At 38.4% G+C, this 16,090-nt stretch overlaps 1 protein-coding gene across 1 annotated transcript in view; it reads right to left on the bottom strand.

The window, feature by feature from the left end:
• Positions 1-16,090, bottom strand: part of LOC136867287 (43 kDa receptor-associated protein of the synapse) — a 223,603-nt gene that overhangs the window by 82,439 nt on the left and 125,074 nt on the right. The window contains exons 4-5 of the mRNA XM_068226744.1: positions 8,011-8,317; positions 4,226-4,426 (exon numbers count right to left, since the gene is read on the bottom strand). Of these exons, the coding sequence (XP_068082845.1) occupies positions 4,226-4,426; positions 8,011-8,317 (508 nt within the window). The remainder of the gene's footprint in view (positions 1-4,225; positions 4,427-8,010; positions 8,318-16,090) is intronic.

Raw genomic sequence — 16,090 nt, 5'->3', positions numbered from 1 at the left:
TACCAATTATCACGACTCTAACTTCTTCAGTTTTTGATTTATGTGTCCTCATGAAAGTAATTCAACTCCTTTACACTCCCGCCCTCCAAGATGGTTTCCCGCACAAAACGCGTTTTTCTTTGTTTTTAAAGGAGATCGAAATACGAATTTTCACATCTGTAATAACTTTAGTTTTTATTAGATGTATGTATTCTCATACAATTAAGCCGATTAATTTTTCAATTCTTTCACCCCCCCCCCCGCTTCATTGGATTTTTAGAGAATACGTGTATTTTTACTTTTAAAGCAGATTGAAAATATCAAATTTCACGTCTGTAAAATCTGCATTTTTGATATATCAGTAGCCTAATTAAAAGAATTCAACACCATTTTCAGTCACTTCCCCCCCCCCCTCCACCCAGGTGATATTTTCCGAAAACTAAAAATACACGTTTCTTTATGTTTAATAGAGATAAAAAATACCATTTTTCACTTCTGTAACATGTTAAGTTTTTTAGATATACTGTAAAAATTCTCATTTCAAAATTTCACCCCTTTTGAGTTCCCCTTAAGTGGAGTTTCCAAAAACAAATCACCTATGTTTCTTTACATTTACGGGAGATTCCAAACACCCACTTTTTAGGTCTGTAACATTTTACGATTCCAAGATATTCTGTAGATATAGTCTTTCAGAAAATTCACCCCAATTTGTCACTCCTGTTTAACCGCCATTAATTGGATTTTCCAAAAACTAAAAGATACGTGTTTCTTTATTTTTAAAGGAGATCCCATATACAAATTTTCAGTTCTGTAATATCTTTCGTTTCTGAGATATATGTATCCTCATTAAAGGCATTCAACCCATTTTTCCCCCTTTTACACCCCTCCTATTGGGATTTACAGGATACAAAAAAAAAATATGTGTTCCTTTATTTTTAGAGGAGATTCTAACTATCAATTTTTACATCTGTAAATTTTAAAGTTTTAAGATGTAGACACACTAATTTTAAAAAATTCACCCCCCTTTTCACCCCCAATACTTGGATTTTCCAAAAACGAAAAAATACGTGTTTCCTTACTTTTAAAGTAGATCCCAAATACCAATTTTCAAGTCTGTAATATCTTCAGGTTCTGAAATATAAGTAGACTCATGAAAAGCATTCGACCCCTTCTTCAAACTTTTCTTCCCTTCTTATTAGTATTTTCCGAAAACAAAATATACGTTTTTCTTTATTTTTAAAGGAGATTCTAAATACCAATTTTCACATCTATAACCTTTAAAAGTTTTGAGATATAGATACACTCATTTTAAAATATTACCCCCTTTTCACCCCCTCACTTAATTGGATTTTCCAGAAACAAAAAATACTTGTTTCTTTATTTTTGAAGGAGATCCCAAACACCGATTTTCAGGTCTGTAATATCTTCAGTTTCTGAGATATAAGTAGCCTCATTAAAGCATTCAACCCTTTTTCCACCCCTTTTCACTCCTCCTATTGCGATTTTCCGAAAACAAAAAATACGTGTTTCTTTATTTTTAATGAAGATTCTAAATTCCAATTTTTACATCTGCAAACTTTAAAAGTTTTGGAGATATAGATACACTCATTTTAAAAATTCACCCCCTTTTCACCCTCCCATTAATTGGATTTTCCAAAAACAAAAAAATACGTGTTTCTTTATTTTTAAAAGAGATCAAAAGTACCAATTTTCAGGTCTGTAATATCTTCAGTTTCTGAGATACAAGTACCGGTATCCTCATTGAAGGCATTCAACCCATTTTTCCCCATTTTCACCCTTTTTCACCCCTCCTATTGGGGTTTTCAGAAAACAAAAAAATACGTGTATCCTTATTTTAAAAGAAGATTCTAAATACCAATTTTTACATCTGTAAACTTTGAAAGTTTTGAGATATAGATACACTCTTTTTAAACTTTCACCCCCGTTTTTACCCCCTTAGCGACGGAATATCAAAAAATCCTCTCTTAGCGAGCACCTACATCTTAATATGAATATATCCCCAAAGTTTCATTTCTTTATGTCCAGTAGTTTTGGCTCGGCGATGATGAATCAGTCAGTCAGTCAGGACAAGTTATTTTATATATATAGATATAGATAGATGAATAATAAGAATACAAATAATTTTTGTTCAGAAATGCATTATTCATTTAATTAAAACTTTGTTACTAAATCTTAAAAAGATTAACAGAGTTTCCAGAATATAAGGATTTGGATTAGTGGGATTCTCCTATATTATATTTCTAAATGTTCTGTTAGCCCAGATCCATCTCTAGTGAGATACAGTGTGCAGAGTGCACTGTTTCTCCTGGCATGGGCTAGATCAAGCTTTTACTTTCATTTTTTTGTTTCAGTGTCATCCTTCAATCAGTCATGCCAATCACCACTGATCTGCATTTAGGGATGTCATCCAGGGGACAGATTCCTTCTCACTAGTTTATGCAGCCAGTTAGTTGGTGTATGCACTTCAGTAGACTTTGCAGACTGGTATCTAACAGCACCTTCTGGTTCGATGAGGAAAGCAACGTGAAATCACCTCATTTATTTTCTAGTATGCCTTTTCAGTTATACCTAGGCTGCTTATGACAGCTGATGGTCAATTTGTTGAGGTTTCAGTCAGCTTGGGGCTGAGGACTCAACATACATAATCAGTGCTCTGTACTAAAAGGGTTAATTTCTGAGCAGAACTATTAGTGTACCGAGTATTCTAGAATTCTTGGGCAGTCCGATTATCATCTTTAATATTGTTCTTGCTATTAGGGCTAAGTAAGTGTATGATATTTTCTTCATTATGCATTATAAATTAAAATTATCTCAACTTATTTAAGGACTTTACATACTGCTTTACACCATCTTGTCTTGTATTTTACAGCTTTTTAAAATATCCTTTTCAAGTACTTTTTCACTGAAAATGAAGCATTTTATTCACCACTTTCTGTGCTCTCTAGTGATAAGTAACATTCCTTGTTGTTTATTTAAAAATCTCATAATGCTGATTAGAGAAACATAACATGTACTGTATGTATTTCTTGTGGCCATTTAATCTTAATATTATACGGGTCAACTCATGTACATTTCAGCAGGCTTGGCAGACTGATATGTAATAGCAACTTCTGGATCAGTGAGGAAAACAATAAGAAACTACCTCACTCCTTTCCATAGTGTTCTTCTTCAGTGACACCTAGGATACCTGTATCAGCTGATGGTGCAGCTGTTGGTGATCCAAGCAGCCTTCAGGCTGAGGACTAAACATATCATCATTGCCAGGACAAAACCTCCTATGTGAAATATTTTAACTTAGAACTTTGACCGGTAAGGTTCTGTCATCTAAGGTGCAATATTGTGTGACAGTTGTCAAGGCATTCTCGCTCTTCATAATGTATGTGCTGCGGGTCAGTATATCTCCAAAAATATTATCACATAGGAGGTTTTGTCCCGGCAACGACGATATACAGTTAGAAAGTTAGGAACATGAAAAAGGAGCTCATAATAAGATAAACACAATGACAAGTTAATGTGAGGAAAGGGAGCAACAGAGAGAGGAGACAAGGATAAGTATAAAGCAAAGGACAATTTTCACAACTTCACAGATTGCCATTTTCACATAATAGATGGATTCCGTCATCATCTATCCCATTTCTCTTCGTTCATTTTTTCTCAGCACCGAAGAGCTCATTTCTACCCAAGAAAGGCGAGCATCACAATAATTGAGAACTTGACAGAAGATCTTGATGTGACAAGTAGAGGAAAAGAAGAAAGTTGGGTGTAAACAGTAAAAAGGAACAGAGAAGAAGATAAAGATGAATACAAGGTAGTTTAAGAATAGGAACACATGATAAACACAGAAAGAGAACAGGATCTTGGTGAGTGAATAGAGGTAAGTAGTGTAAAGGAATGAGCAATTGAGAAATCAAGTCATATAATCCAATACAACAGGAAAAACTGGAAGGAAAAAGGAAATAAAATTGAGGTGGTAAAAGCATTTATGAAGGTTATGGAAGGGTGTGACATTTCTGATGTCTCAGATTTTAGATTATAAATATATCTTCTATCTCATACATATACAAAAGTAATTAACAATAATTTGTTCTTTACAAGATAATGAATCCAATTGAAGTCAATTGGTAGTCAAATTACTTTAAAATTAATCCAGTTTAAAGTAATTTTGACTCGTAATTTAAAAACATGGAAAACAGAAATTCTCAAGATTACATGAATATCAACTCACACTGCAATAATCATGCGCATCTCCCAGTTCACCTTGCTTTCTGAGAGCTGATGCCATCTGTAACAAGGCTGCACGATGGTGACGAGAATTGAGGTCTCCAAGCTGAAGGCTGCGGGACAGATCGTAGGCCTTTGCAGCATAACGGGCACTTTTATCAGGATCTTGAAGACGCCCAAATAACTCGGAAAGGCCTACATACACCTGTAACAGTAGTTCAGGTAGTTAGACCCTGTTGTTTGGATCGCAAGAAGTGATGATGACAGTCATTTCTGATATACAATCACTATAAAATAAATTAAGTACAGGGTTCCAGATTCAATTCCCAACTGGATCAGGGATTTTTACTGCATCTGGTTAATTCCTCTGCTTTGGGGATTGGGTGTTCGTGTTTGTCCTGGTACACATCTTTTCATTTACACATAGCAAACCACACTAGTAACCACCACAGAGACATGCAGGAGTGAATACATCTGTTTACATACAATTGCCATCAGCAAAGGCATCTGATCAGAAAACTGTGCTTAATTCATATATAGTGGCAACTCCTAGTAATTAGGTAAATGCCGGGCAAGAAGGAGATTCTACAGTCATAAATAAATGTCCGTAAACAGGCCTACTGTAAAACAAGGTATTCTTTTCTTACTGACAATATGACAAATATGGTAATCACAATAAAAACTTTACCATACTTTTATAATATTTAAGCTACTGACTGCATTACCATCCATTGTGACTATTTTGAAGTCGGTAGATTATTCAAATTGTACAAAATATATTTGTAATATACACCATATCATTCTGTGAAAGTACTGTCATTTCTATCCTGGTCAATCCATGTGGGATTTTTGAAATTAATAGTCAAGTCCCTATGGTTTGGATTTCATGTAAAACAGGAGGTCCTGTGACAATAGTGTTGCCACCTGTCCCATCCCAGATTTCAGGCAAAAAAATGATGTGTCCCGTATTATCTGTCCTTGTTTTTTATTTTTTCAATAACTAAGTTTCAGAAATTGTGTAACTAAAATCTTTGGCAGAACTTCATAAGATCTTTGGTACTCACATTGCTTTAAAATATCTCCTGCTGTCCTATGATTTCTCTAAAGACGATGTTGCAGCAAAGCTACAAGCATTAAATTTGAAGGAAAGTATTAATTTTTCTTGTCTGGAAGGTGTAGTCGAATGTCTTCAGTTAAATGAGCAGATTGATGTGGAGAAGGTATGTATTTTTAGAGATATCCCTTCAGTTATCCTGGAAAGTAGTAAAAATTAAAGAGTACAATGTTCACAGACTTAAGGAACTTGAAAAATTGGCATGTTTTGTTCTAACTGATCCAGGTTCAAATGCACTTGTTTAATGTATAATTTCCTCGATGGTATACAAGTGAACTGTTACGACAAATAGATGATCAGTGTCTTTAATAAGAGTGAACTTATGATTTAAACAAATAAGTAAATGTCATGTGAAGAACTCCATAGCACAATCAAATCTGATGCTGACATTTTAAAGACAGCAAAGTCAAATAGCAAATACACATGGAAGAGATTCATTGACATGTCCCATATTTTGTTTGGCTTAAGGTGGCAACTCTATGTGACTATGGCCACAATATTAACAGTCATGTTAATCTACAAGCTTGTTTGCTTGCTTATTTCTGTATCGACTATATTCCATGTTCGTTTTGAAAAGTACTATAGTCCAATGTATGATATTGTACCTTATATGCTTTTTTTTACTGATATGAGTGTTTCTGACACTCATCAATGGCTCATCTTAGGTGAGGTGATTAGCACATTGGCTAAACTGCTGCGTTTCCACTCACGTGACTGACATTCAAATCCCAGTGACCATGGGGCAATTCAATATCAATGGATTCTGGCACCTTTAAAGAACTTTTGTGGGAGAAAATTCTGACATCCTGGCATCTCGTAAAATCTGAAAGGCCATTGAAGAAATAAATTCATCTAGTGAGTTAGCTAAAACGTTTGGATTACGTAGCTGTTAGCTTGCATTCGGGAGATGATGGATTCGAACACCACTGTCAGCAACCTTGAAAATGGTTCTCTGTGGTTTCTAATTATGACACCAGGCAAACACTGTGGCTGAACCTTAAATAAGGCTATGGTCGCTTCCTTCATAACTGTTGCCATAAAATCTATTTGTGTTGGTGCGATTTACAAAAAAATAAAATAAAAACAAATATTTTTTTACCGGGACTAAACCACCAGCCAAAATTCAATTTAAGCCAGTGGTGGCTCCTGGGACCAAATAAATAATGGGAATAAGTACATCATTTAATAAATAGGTCAACAACCTTTTAGTAAGTCGACAGTTCTGCTGCTGATATATATATATTTTTGCATTACTTTCTTTGTTTATGCTTGCACTCTAGGATGCATCATGTATTTTTACAATGTGAGGAGTTTTGAGATATAAAACAGTGAGTTATTAGAATTCACAGACTTTTCAGTCTGAGAGTATGAATGAATGAATGACTAGATTTACATGGTACAGATAGCCTATTAATTAATTCATACATTCCTTGGGAGAGTGCCACAGTGAGGTGTGAATTTCTTATTTCAAAATATTTCTGAATTATTTTTATTCTTATTCTTATTATTAAGATGTCCGGTTCCATGTCTACATGGTTAGTGTGCAAGATTTTGGTTCAAGGGGTCCCGCGTCTGATTACCGTGATTCCCCGCCGGGATTTTAACCGTAATTGGTTAATTCTGATGACTAGGAGACTGGGTGTGTGTGCTGCTTTTAGCATTAGAATTCATCACAGCCACTCCCCCTTCTCGCTGACGTGCAGGTTGCCTATAGGTGTCAGCTGCACCAGGCCTCTCCGGAGGCCACACGCCATTATTATTATTATTATTATTATTATTATTATTATTATTATTATTATTGTTATTATTTTCAACAAACAGTTCATGTTGTAAATATCTTATGCTTCCTACTGATTGTCACAGACAAATTATACTGCAACTATAGAGTACATTTTTCAACGAACGCCAGGCTGAGTGGTTCAGACGGTACAGCGCAGGCCTTCTGAACCCAAATTGGCTCAGTCCGATGGTATTAGAAAGTTGTCAAATACGCCACCATCGTGTCGGTAGATTTATCAGCATTTAAGAGAACTCCTGCAGGACAACAGTCTGTCACCATGGCGTCTCCAAATATCATAAACATGTAGGCTAGTTAGTGGGACGTAAAACCAATAACGTTATTATTATTATTATTATTATTATTATTATTATTATTATTATTATTATTATTATTATTTTCAACGAGCATATCTATTGTAAATATTTCTCATGCTTTCTAAGGAAGGAGATGTCTATATCATTTCTCTTCCTTGCTTGTGTGGTGATTTCAACATTTAGACATTTAGATAGGATAGTATCGGTAATAATAATAATAATAATAATAATAATAATAATAATAATAATAATAATAATAATAATAATAATAATAATCCTCTGGCCTAAACTATCGAGTGCAGGTGTTTTAATATGACGCCATTTGGGTTGCCGGTGCCAATTTTGATGTTCCGTTCTGCTCTATCAGATGGCAGAGAAACAGATCTCTGTTGGGCGGTCTATGGTTGAGTCTTTAATTAATTTTGTTGCACAAACACCAAATGTGTCAGCAGAGATTTCTTACATGGACTGCCGAATGCACATTCTTTCCGCCCTTCAAAAATCCGAGGCCGACACTCTACCACTGATGCACAGAAAGGTAGATGTTTAGATGGGGTATATTGCATAAAAATAATACTGACCTGTAGTTCTAAAGCAGGATCTTGGATGCCTTGTGCTATTTTATGTGCTCGCTGGAAGGCTTCTAGCGCCTTGCAAAAGCCAGCCAGCTCCAGGTATACGCTGCCCACAGTGAGGTGCACGTGACCCGCCGTACGGCACTGATCACACTCGTTGTACAGCGAGTGACGGCCGTAGGCTAGCGCCCGTTCTAAAGCGCCCAGGCGTTGGTGAGCGCGTGCGAGATTCAGGTAGGCCTCGGCTCGCATGTTGGGACTATCCGCCTCCTCGGCCAGGCCTAGCTGTCGATGAGCGAACTCTAGACTTTCCCTGAAACACAACACAGGTAATTAAATAATGAATTCAAGTTAACTGGTTCGGAACAGATTGTTAAATGCTGATGACAGTAGTGTAGGCTATCAGTTTCCGAGAGCAGGATATTAGCAGCCTTTGATGAAAATCATAAGTCTAATAGCCCGTTTTAAGTGCAAACGAGTGTGTAATTTTTTATTTATACCAGTTCCGGAGATTCTTAAAAGTCGAAGTTTTAGTATTTTCACGTCACACTAACAGACGGTTTCCGGCGAGGCAAGGGTGGGAAAAGGCCAGGATTGGGAAGGTATCGGTCGTAGCCTTTACCTAAGGTTCAGTCCCAGCATTTGCCTGGTGTGAAAATGGGAAAATCACGGAAAACCATTTTATGGCTGGTGACGGTGGGATTCGAAACCATCATCTTCCGAATACAAGTTCACAGCTGCGCGCCCCTAACCGCACGGCTGACTCGTTCGGTTCATTCTGTGCGATTTGAAGTTGAGGTGGAGTTTATTGGTGGAGGTGAAGGTGGAGGCAGAGGTACCGGTATATGCGGAGGCGGAGGTAGAAATGCACTTACCTGGTAGGGGAGGAGGTGAAGGTAGAGGGGGGGGGGGTAGAGGTCGAGGCTAAGGTAGGTATTAATAACAGGAATGCAGTCTATTAAGATGGCATAAAGCGTGCTCAGTACAAAATCATGCATGAGAGAGAGAGAGAGAGAGAGAGAGAGAGAGAGAGAGAGAGAGAGAGAGAGAGAGATTTTAAGGTTACATTCAAAAAGCGACAATACTCGTATTCACTTGGCAATCAAATTTCCAACTTCTTTGAAATTATATAAGGACAGACTAGGTAAAGAGCTGTTAGGGAATCTGTCACCTGGGTGATAGCCCTAAATGCAGATGAATGGTGTTTGATTGATTGATTGATTGATTGACTGATTGTTTGAGATGGTGGTGATTCTTGTTGTAAGAGGAAGTGCAACTAGGTAACCATCATCTATATAAACCTAATCGGAGAGAAAAAATGGAAGGGAACCGACACTTCGAAAAATAAAGACATTGGCCAGAGAAAGACAAGGGTCACGAAGGGCGTGAAAATGAATGACTCGTTAGGCCTCGAGTGCTCTAATACCGTCGGGGTCAGAAAAGAACAAGCGTGACCTAGGGAGGTCGAATAGTATAGGCGAAAGTGAGGCACCTGGCACAAGTAAGTGGAAGCAATGCCAGGACTGAAATAAGGGTTCCGTGGTTGCCAACCTACGCTCTAACGTTCAGAGCCCCTGGGGCCCCTATTAGTCGCTTCCTACGACAGGCAGGGGATACCGTGGGTGTTATTCTACCGCCTCCGCCCACAGGGAGAATTGATTGATTGATTATAACAAAGATCCAGCTTTTTTCAGTATATGTTGCAGCCTGATATCGACTCAGCAATTAACTCCATTATGTTTAAGTGTGATATGTGAGCAGAGAATTTTTCAAGGCGAGGCAGTCTTCAGCGACATAAGGCCATTAAGCATAACTTCAGCACGTTCGTATTTGTTCAGCGTCCTGCTACAGGTGCGATAATTTTACATGTCATGTGAATTCTAAACATGGTCGCTCAACACTTCTATGACGTGAAGTCTGCAATATCTATTACTGGTACCGGTACTCTAATGTAGAACAGTATCAGTCTAATCCACCAGATCTGATTCAAGAAGAAGGAATGTGGAAATCCCTTGGGGTGGCAGTAAGCACATGCCATACATACCTTTCTTTCTCTCCTTCTCTCTCTCTATGTTCAATCTCAACCAAACCGCTTGATCCATTTCATTCTCAATTTCTTCTACTAGTTAATCGATCTCTTCTTTAATCAACACCACTATTCCTCCTAGCGATCGCCCTTTATTACTTTGTTTCTTTATTGACTTGCATTTGGCAGTAAACCCATACCAGGTTATCTCTTCCTATAGGTATCCAAGTCTCCAATAGAGCAACAATATCAAAACTTTCAATCACCTTTGTCACATCATTATTACTTATTTTATTTAGTAAGCCTTCAATATTTACAAATCCTACCTTCAAGTCTAGTTATACTTGCCCTCTCTACCATCACCATCACCTTCTTTATTTTTACTTTCGTCACCATCGCTCTCTCCTCTTCTATCTCCCTCCCTCCATAATTTGACAATTTCTAGTGATCTTTCCTCTCTTTTTCCTCTGTACCCTTATTTTTCACCCCCCCACAATTATTATAAGCTCCTACTTCTCCCCTTCATCATATTGCCTTTCCCCTCCTTGTCATCCCTCGACCTACTTCCTTCTTTACTATATCCATCTCTCCTGGACTCTGCAATAGGTTTTACTTGGGCATCACTCACCACCTCCACCTCCTGATCCCTTTGTCTTCGCCTCATACTACCACGCGCACTTGCCTCTTCGTTAGTTTCAGTTCTTACCTCGACCCTTTGCTCCTCTTGATCGGTAGCCTGTCTTCCATCTTGCTTTGAACCCAGGTCCTTTTCATTCTTAAGTTCCTCTTCCATAACTTTCAGGTATGCTACGGTCCAGAATCTCCTCCATTTTCCGTTGGAAACAAACAGCTGTTGCCCAGTTAGATGCGCCTTCAACCCCTGCGGTCTTGCTTTCCCCTGATGCCTCTTCAGTATTCTCAGATTCTCGACAACTTCTCTTCCCAAGTCTCTCCTAACCCATTTTTTCCCTTTTAGGTTGCTCGAATTTCTTAATATTATCTCCGATATATGGGTAGATAACAATTGGACTTTTATTGATCTGTTACCCTTCGCTCTACCTGCTCTTTCCACATCGTCAATGTCAACCTCGCTAAAATTAATGTTCATCTTATTTTGTATTACGTCCACAACTTTATATATAGTCTCTATCTTCTTTTCTACCGTTCTTCCTACACCCCATAGAAGAATAAACATTTTTTCATGCTCCCCTGGCCGTAGGCTACAGCCCCTCTCTTCAATTCGACCACCTCTTTTTCTAAACTTGTGACTTTCTCTCTTAGCGATGCAATTTCTTCTCCGTTATTTTTCACCTTGGTTGTTGTATCCTCTGCTTTTTCCTGGAACCATTTATCCATATTCTCGCGCTCCTTCGATTGCTCCTGCATTATATTTTTAATTTGCTCAACCTGGCAAACTTCTTCTACCACATCTTTTACCACCTTCCTAATTACTTCTACGTCTTCCCAGACCATGCTTCCACTGGAGATCGGCCCGGGATTCAGTTCCACTCCCCCCGATATATAGCATTACTAAAATCACCGCTGCTGTCAGCATCATCTCCACCTTCATTCCCAGTTCCATCATGCTTCCTGCACTTTTCGCTTCTTCTTTCTTCATTTTCCCCTGCTATCTTCCTGCCTGCATTGTTCAACACCAATAATCTTCCCGACACTCTTCACTTCACTCTTGCACTCCCCTCCAACACTCCTTCCTCGCACTACCAGCACACTCAGCCCAGTGTGTCTGCACTCGTCGCTTGCTCAGGCTAGACTGGAAGAAGTAATCTACAAGTAAAACACATACAAACTAACTCCAAATGTTGGCACCGTAATATAAAGAAGCGTAATTTAAACTAGAAGAGTAGTACCCTAAAGGCGCTGAAACAATTTCATGATAAAGGTAGCTTTATTAAAATTTAAAAAAAGAGTTCAACCTTGCATAAAACAATATTCAGCTTAATTTTAAAGAGCTCAAAGGTATTCAAGCAGATACAGATTTCCTTTTGCAAACAGAATCCAACACGCCTCTACATGAGCTTTCTAATTCTACCTCAGTGACTGGAACTCTTACACGTCCGTCACTGTTCACCAATCTCAATTTAAAGAGAAGCAGGATAAAGAAACGTAAGAAGACGATCTCAACACCTCTTTAGCACCAGGGCTTTTTAATTCTATATCTACCTCATTCTGCTTCCCTTCTTCTTGAGATGTTTGCGCTGCGATAGAACGAGTAGTAGGCTGAGAGAATGAGGCAGAATTAATACAGACGAATACACAGGCATAATTGGCTCGGATGCAAGCTTACAGGTGCGCGCACCTAACCGCACGGCTAACTCGCCCGGTACCGATGAGGATAAATCATCCCCTTGATGTACTCCTGTGTTTATTTATATTTCGGATGTGAAACAAATAAGTCATTTTACTACTCATGCCAAAGATGCAGAAAATAAAGTATAATAACTCGCTAATATATACAATACACGTTAGAAGGCAGGCGGCTATTTGGAAACTACTGCGCATACCATCATTTGGTTTGAGGTGACTACGTTTCGTAACTGGTTTTCTTCCTTTCTGTCTTAAATTATTCTTATACGAGTCACCTCCATAGTTTGGGGATAGCCCCTGTTTTTTCGGCCTAGTGCCAGTTAGGTTTTAAGGAGTCACATCGAGGAGTGCAAGTTTTCGCCTCCTTTCATTTTGGTTTCGGGCCATTTACTTAACCATTATTCGCGTTCCATAAAGGCTCAATAGGTTGGGTACAAGACCCCTGTTTCATTTTTGTAAGTTGTGCCTGATGGCAAGTAATTGTAAGGTTATTATGGTGCCTTGAAAAGGCTTGAAAAACTGAGAGCGTGTCAGCTCTTTTCGAGTGCGTAAAAGTGCCCTTCGGAGGCCTGATATTGCAATTGTTGGGAGCAAGTGCTCCAGGCATTAGGGGATTTCTGCCCTTTGGTAAATATGTGTTAGTGAGCTGAGAGCTCAGAAAATGTAAAGTGAGGGCTTGAAGCCCAAGTTCTGTTTATACCACCAATCTTATCTTTGCTAGACTTAATTTTTGCTACTTGTACCTATTACATTTTTACTTGTTGTTTCTTAAAAAAAAGAGAGAAAAATATAACCTTGTTACAGTTTTAAATTAGCTTTGATTTTGTAGTTAGACCCATTCACTGCGGCACCTTCTTTCACCTCTGCTGATCCACCAACCACGGTAACAAAAACTATATCTTGAAAATTGTCAACTATAATGTTACTAATCTTATATTTAAATTTTATTCATTTGACTTAATCTAACATTTGAGGGAGCTTCTTAGAGTAAATTATTCTGAATGTAGGTAAAATTTCCAACACATTCTTATGAATAGCTTTAGGTTGCTTATGTCTCTAATTTCAACCGGGAGAGAATTCCAGGAACGTATGGTCCCCGGTAAAAATGAGTTGTTATACATACTACTGTGGTGAGTGGGGATGGGCAGCAGGGATCGTATTGATGACCTTGAGGGTGTTCTACCTGAGGTAATCTGGTTTACCTGTTCGCAGTATTTTTTTTTGCAGAAGAGAAACAGCATGGTACTTACGTCTATCACATAATCTTAACCAGGACAGCTGATGGAGGAATGAGCTGATGTGAGAATGGAGCGAAACATTTAGAATGAATCGAATGCAGGCATTATGCGCCCGTTGAAGTTTAGAGCCAAGTGAACAACTTATATTGTTATAGTCTACATCACCATAATCAAATATTGGTAGTATTAGTCCTTGAACGAGCAGTTTCCTGGTTTTGACAGGTAGAAAGTCTCTCAGTTTGTACAGTGAGTGTAATGAACCAAATACACGTTGATAAATTTTTGTTACGTGCTCTGACCAACTTAAATACTTATTGAAAATTATTCCAAGGTTCCTAACGGAGTCTTTCAGTGTTATAGGTGTTTCATTGATCTTGATAACCGGTATATTGATACTTTATAACTTGGCATGCGCTTTTTTAGATCCTATTATGATAGCCTGCAATTTTAATGGGTTTACCTTCAGGCAGTGGCTACTAGTCCATTCGTTAATGTTAAATAGGTCTTGGTTTAATTTCATGGTTGCTGCTTGTATGTCATTGGGCTTGGTATGAATATACAATCGGATGTCGTCTGCGTATAAGTGATATTTACAGTTCGTCAGTTGGTCTGATAGGTCATTCATGTATAGGGAGAACAGAAGCGGTGATAACATCCCACCCTGTGCTACCCCCATCTCAGTATTTAGCCATCTAGACATATTGTCTCCCACTGACACACATTGTTTACGTCCACTGAGATAGGAACGTACCCAGCATAATACATTATCAGAAAATTTCATCATTTCTAATTTGGCTAGTAAAATGTCTTTGTCTACGCAGTCAAATGTCTTTGTAAGGTCGAGAAGGATTAGAATTGTCATCCATAAGACCTATTTGTGTCGGTGTGACGTAAAGCAAATTGTAATAAAAAGTACTACTATTTGTACAATGCAAAAACTCGCCGAAATACTACGGACTGACATCACCCTGACCCTGAACCCCGCTGACAAACATCTACCTACATCGGTACTCTTAAAGATCTCCAAACTGAGCGAGTTGGCCATGAGGTTAGGGTCGCGTAGCTGTGAGCTTGCATTCGGGAGATGGTAGGTTTGAATCCCACCGTCGGCATCCCGGAAGATGGTTTTCCGTTGTTTCTCAATTTCACACCAGGCAAATGCTGGGGCTGTACAACGGCCGGTAGCTTCCCAATCCTAGCCCTTTCCCATCCTTTCATCACCGAAAACCTTCGGTGTGTTAGTGCGACGTTAAACCACGATCAAAAGTAAAATAAAAATAAATCCTAGAACAGAGTGGGTACTATTTATGTGATCTACCACAGCGTATCCTTTTCTTAACAGAATGTTTGCCTTTCTGAGTGTCCCGGATAGTAAAGCCCTGGCTTTTTGAGCCTAAGTTGGTGGGTTCGATCTATCTGAAGGTATTTGAAATAGCATTTGTCAGCCTCGCGTCGGTACATTTACCAGCACGTAAAACGATTCCTGTGCAGAAAAGTCTGGCACCTCGGCGTCTCCAAGTATTTAATAGGACATACTGTAAAACTGATAACATTATTATTAAAGAAAATCTCATTATTCTGGGCTCAGAATGTAGACCTTTGTTTTAGATCTACTTAAATCATAAATTGTAATTTAAAATGAATCTCGTCGTTTGTTAACTGTTCTGATTTTAAATGAAGTTCAAGTGTGTTACTATTTCGCAGTGCAGACGGGAATTCAGATACTAAGCTTGGGACGAACCAATTGCGCACTTTTTTAACCGGAGACAGTGAATGATTCCACTGCGACTCTTTACGGGCCTGAGTTCATTGGGCTCGTTTCCAAGCGGCAGTGATAAATACAGTGGTTTATTGTGTGAGCACTAAGGCTTGCCATCACTTTAAACCATCGGCTTTTTCTTACAGATAAGCACGTCTGTCTGGAGTGGAATGTGTGGTCAGTACAAAGATGTGTCTTACAGACTTTCGTTAATTAAGGAAATAAGAAAGTTGTAGAAGGCATACACATTTTTACACTGAATGTCTACTTTTAGTTATTTTCAGTTAGAGGCTACTGGATAAGGACGTCTCATATTCTTAGTGTGAGATATCTGTTGATAACTTAAGTTTATTTAGAAATTTTTAACGTACTGTTGGTGAACCTGGGTTTAACCGAGTGTAGGGATGTACGTTAACGAGGGAGGCTTCATTACCTACTGAGTGAGCGAATATCCACCTTCCTGCAATGCACAGGGTAAATATGTTCGCACTCAACTGATTAGTTCTCCTAATAAGGTCCTATAACCTCGAATTATGGTAGCTCTACTGCAGACATATAAGCCATGAGTTGAGCTGGTAAATACTGTTGTAGTAAGAAACCCGAAGAGACAATGATAGCATCAAAGAAACGAGGAAGTGCAGATGTGGAAGTCGCTCTTTTTCTCAGCCTTTATTTGCGTATCAGAAATATGTTTTTGCTATCTATTTAACGTCGCACTAACTCATATACAGTAGGTTT

This window comes from Anabrus simplex, chromosome 1 (genome assembly GCF_040414725.1).
Source record: "Anabrus simplex isolate iqAnaSimp1 chromosome 1, ASM4041472v1, whole genome shotgun sequence".
In the NCBI taxonomy this organism is placed as follows: domain Eukaryota; kingdom Metazoa; phylum Arthropoda; class Insecta; order Orthoptera; family Tettigoniidae; genus Anabrus; species Anabrus simplex.
This window is presented reverse-complemented; position numbering and strand designations above follow the sequence as displayed.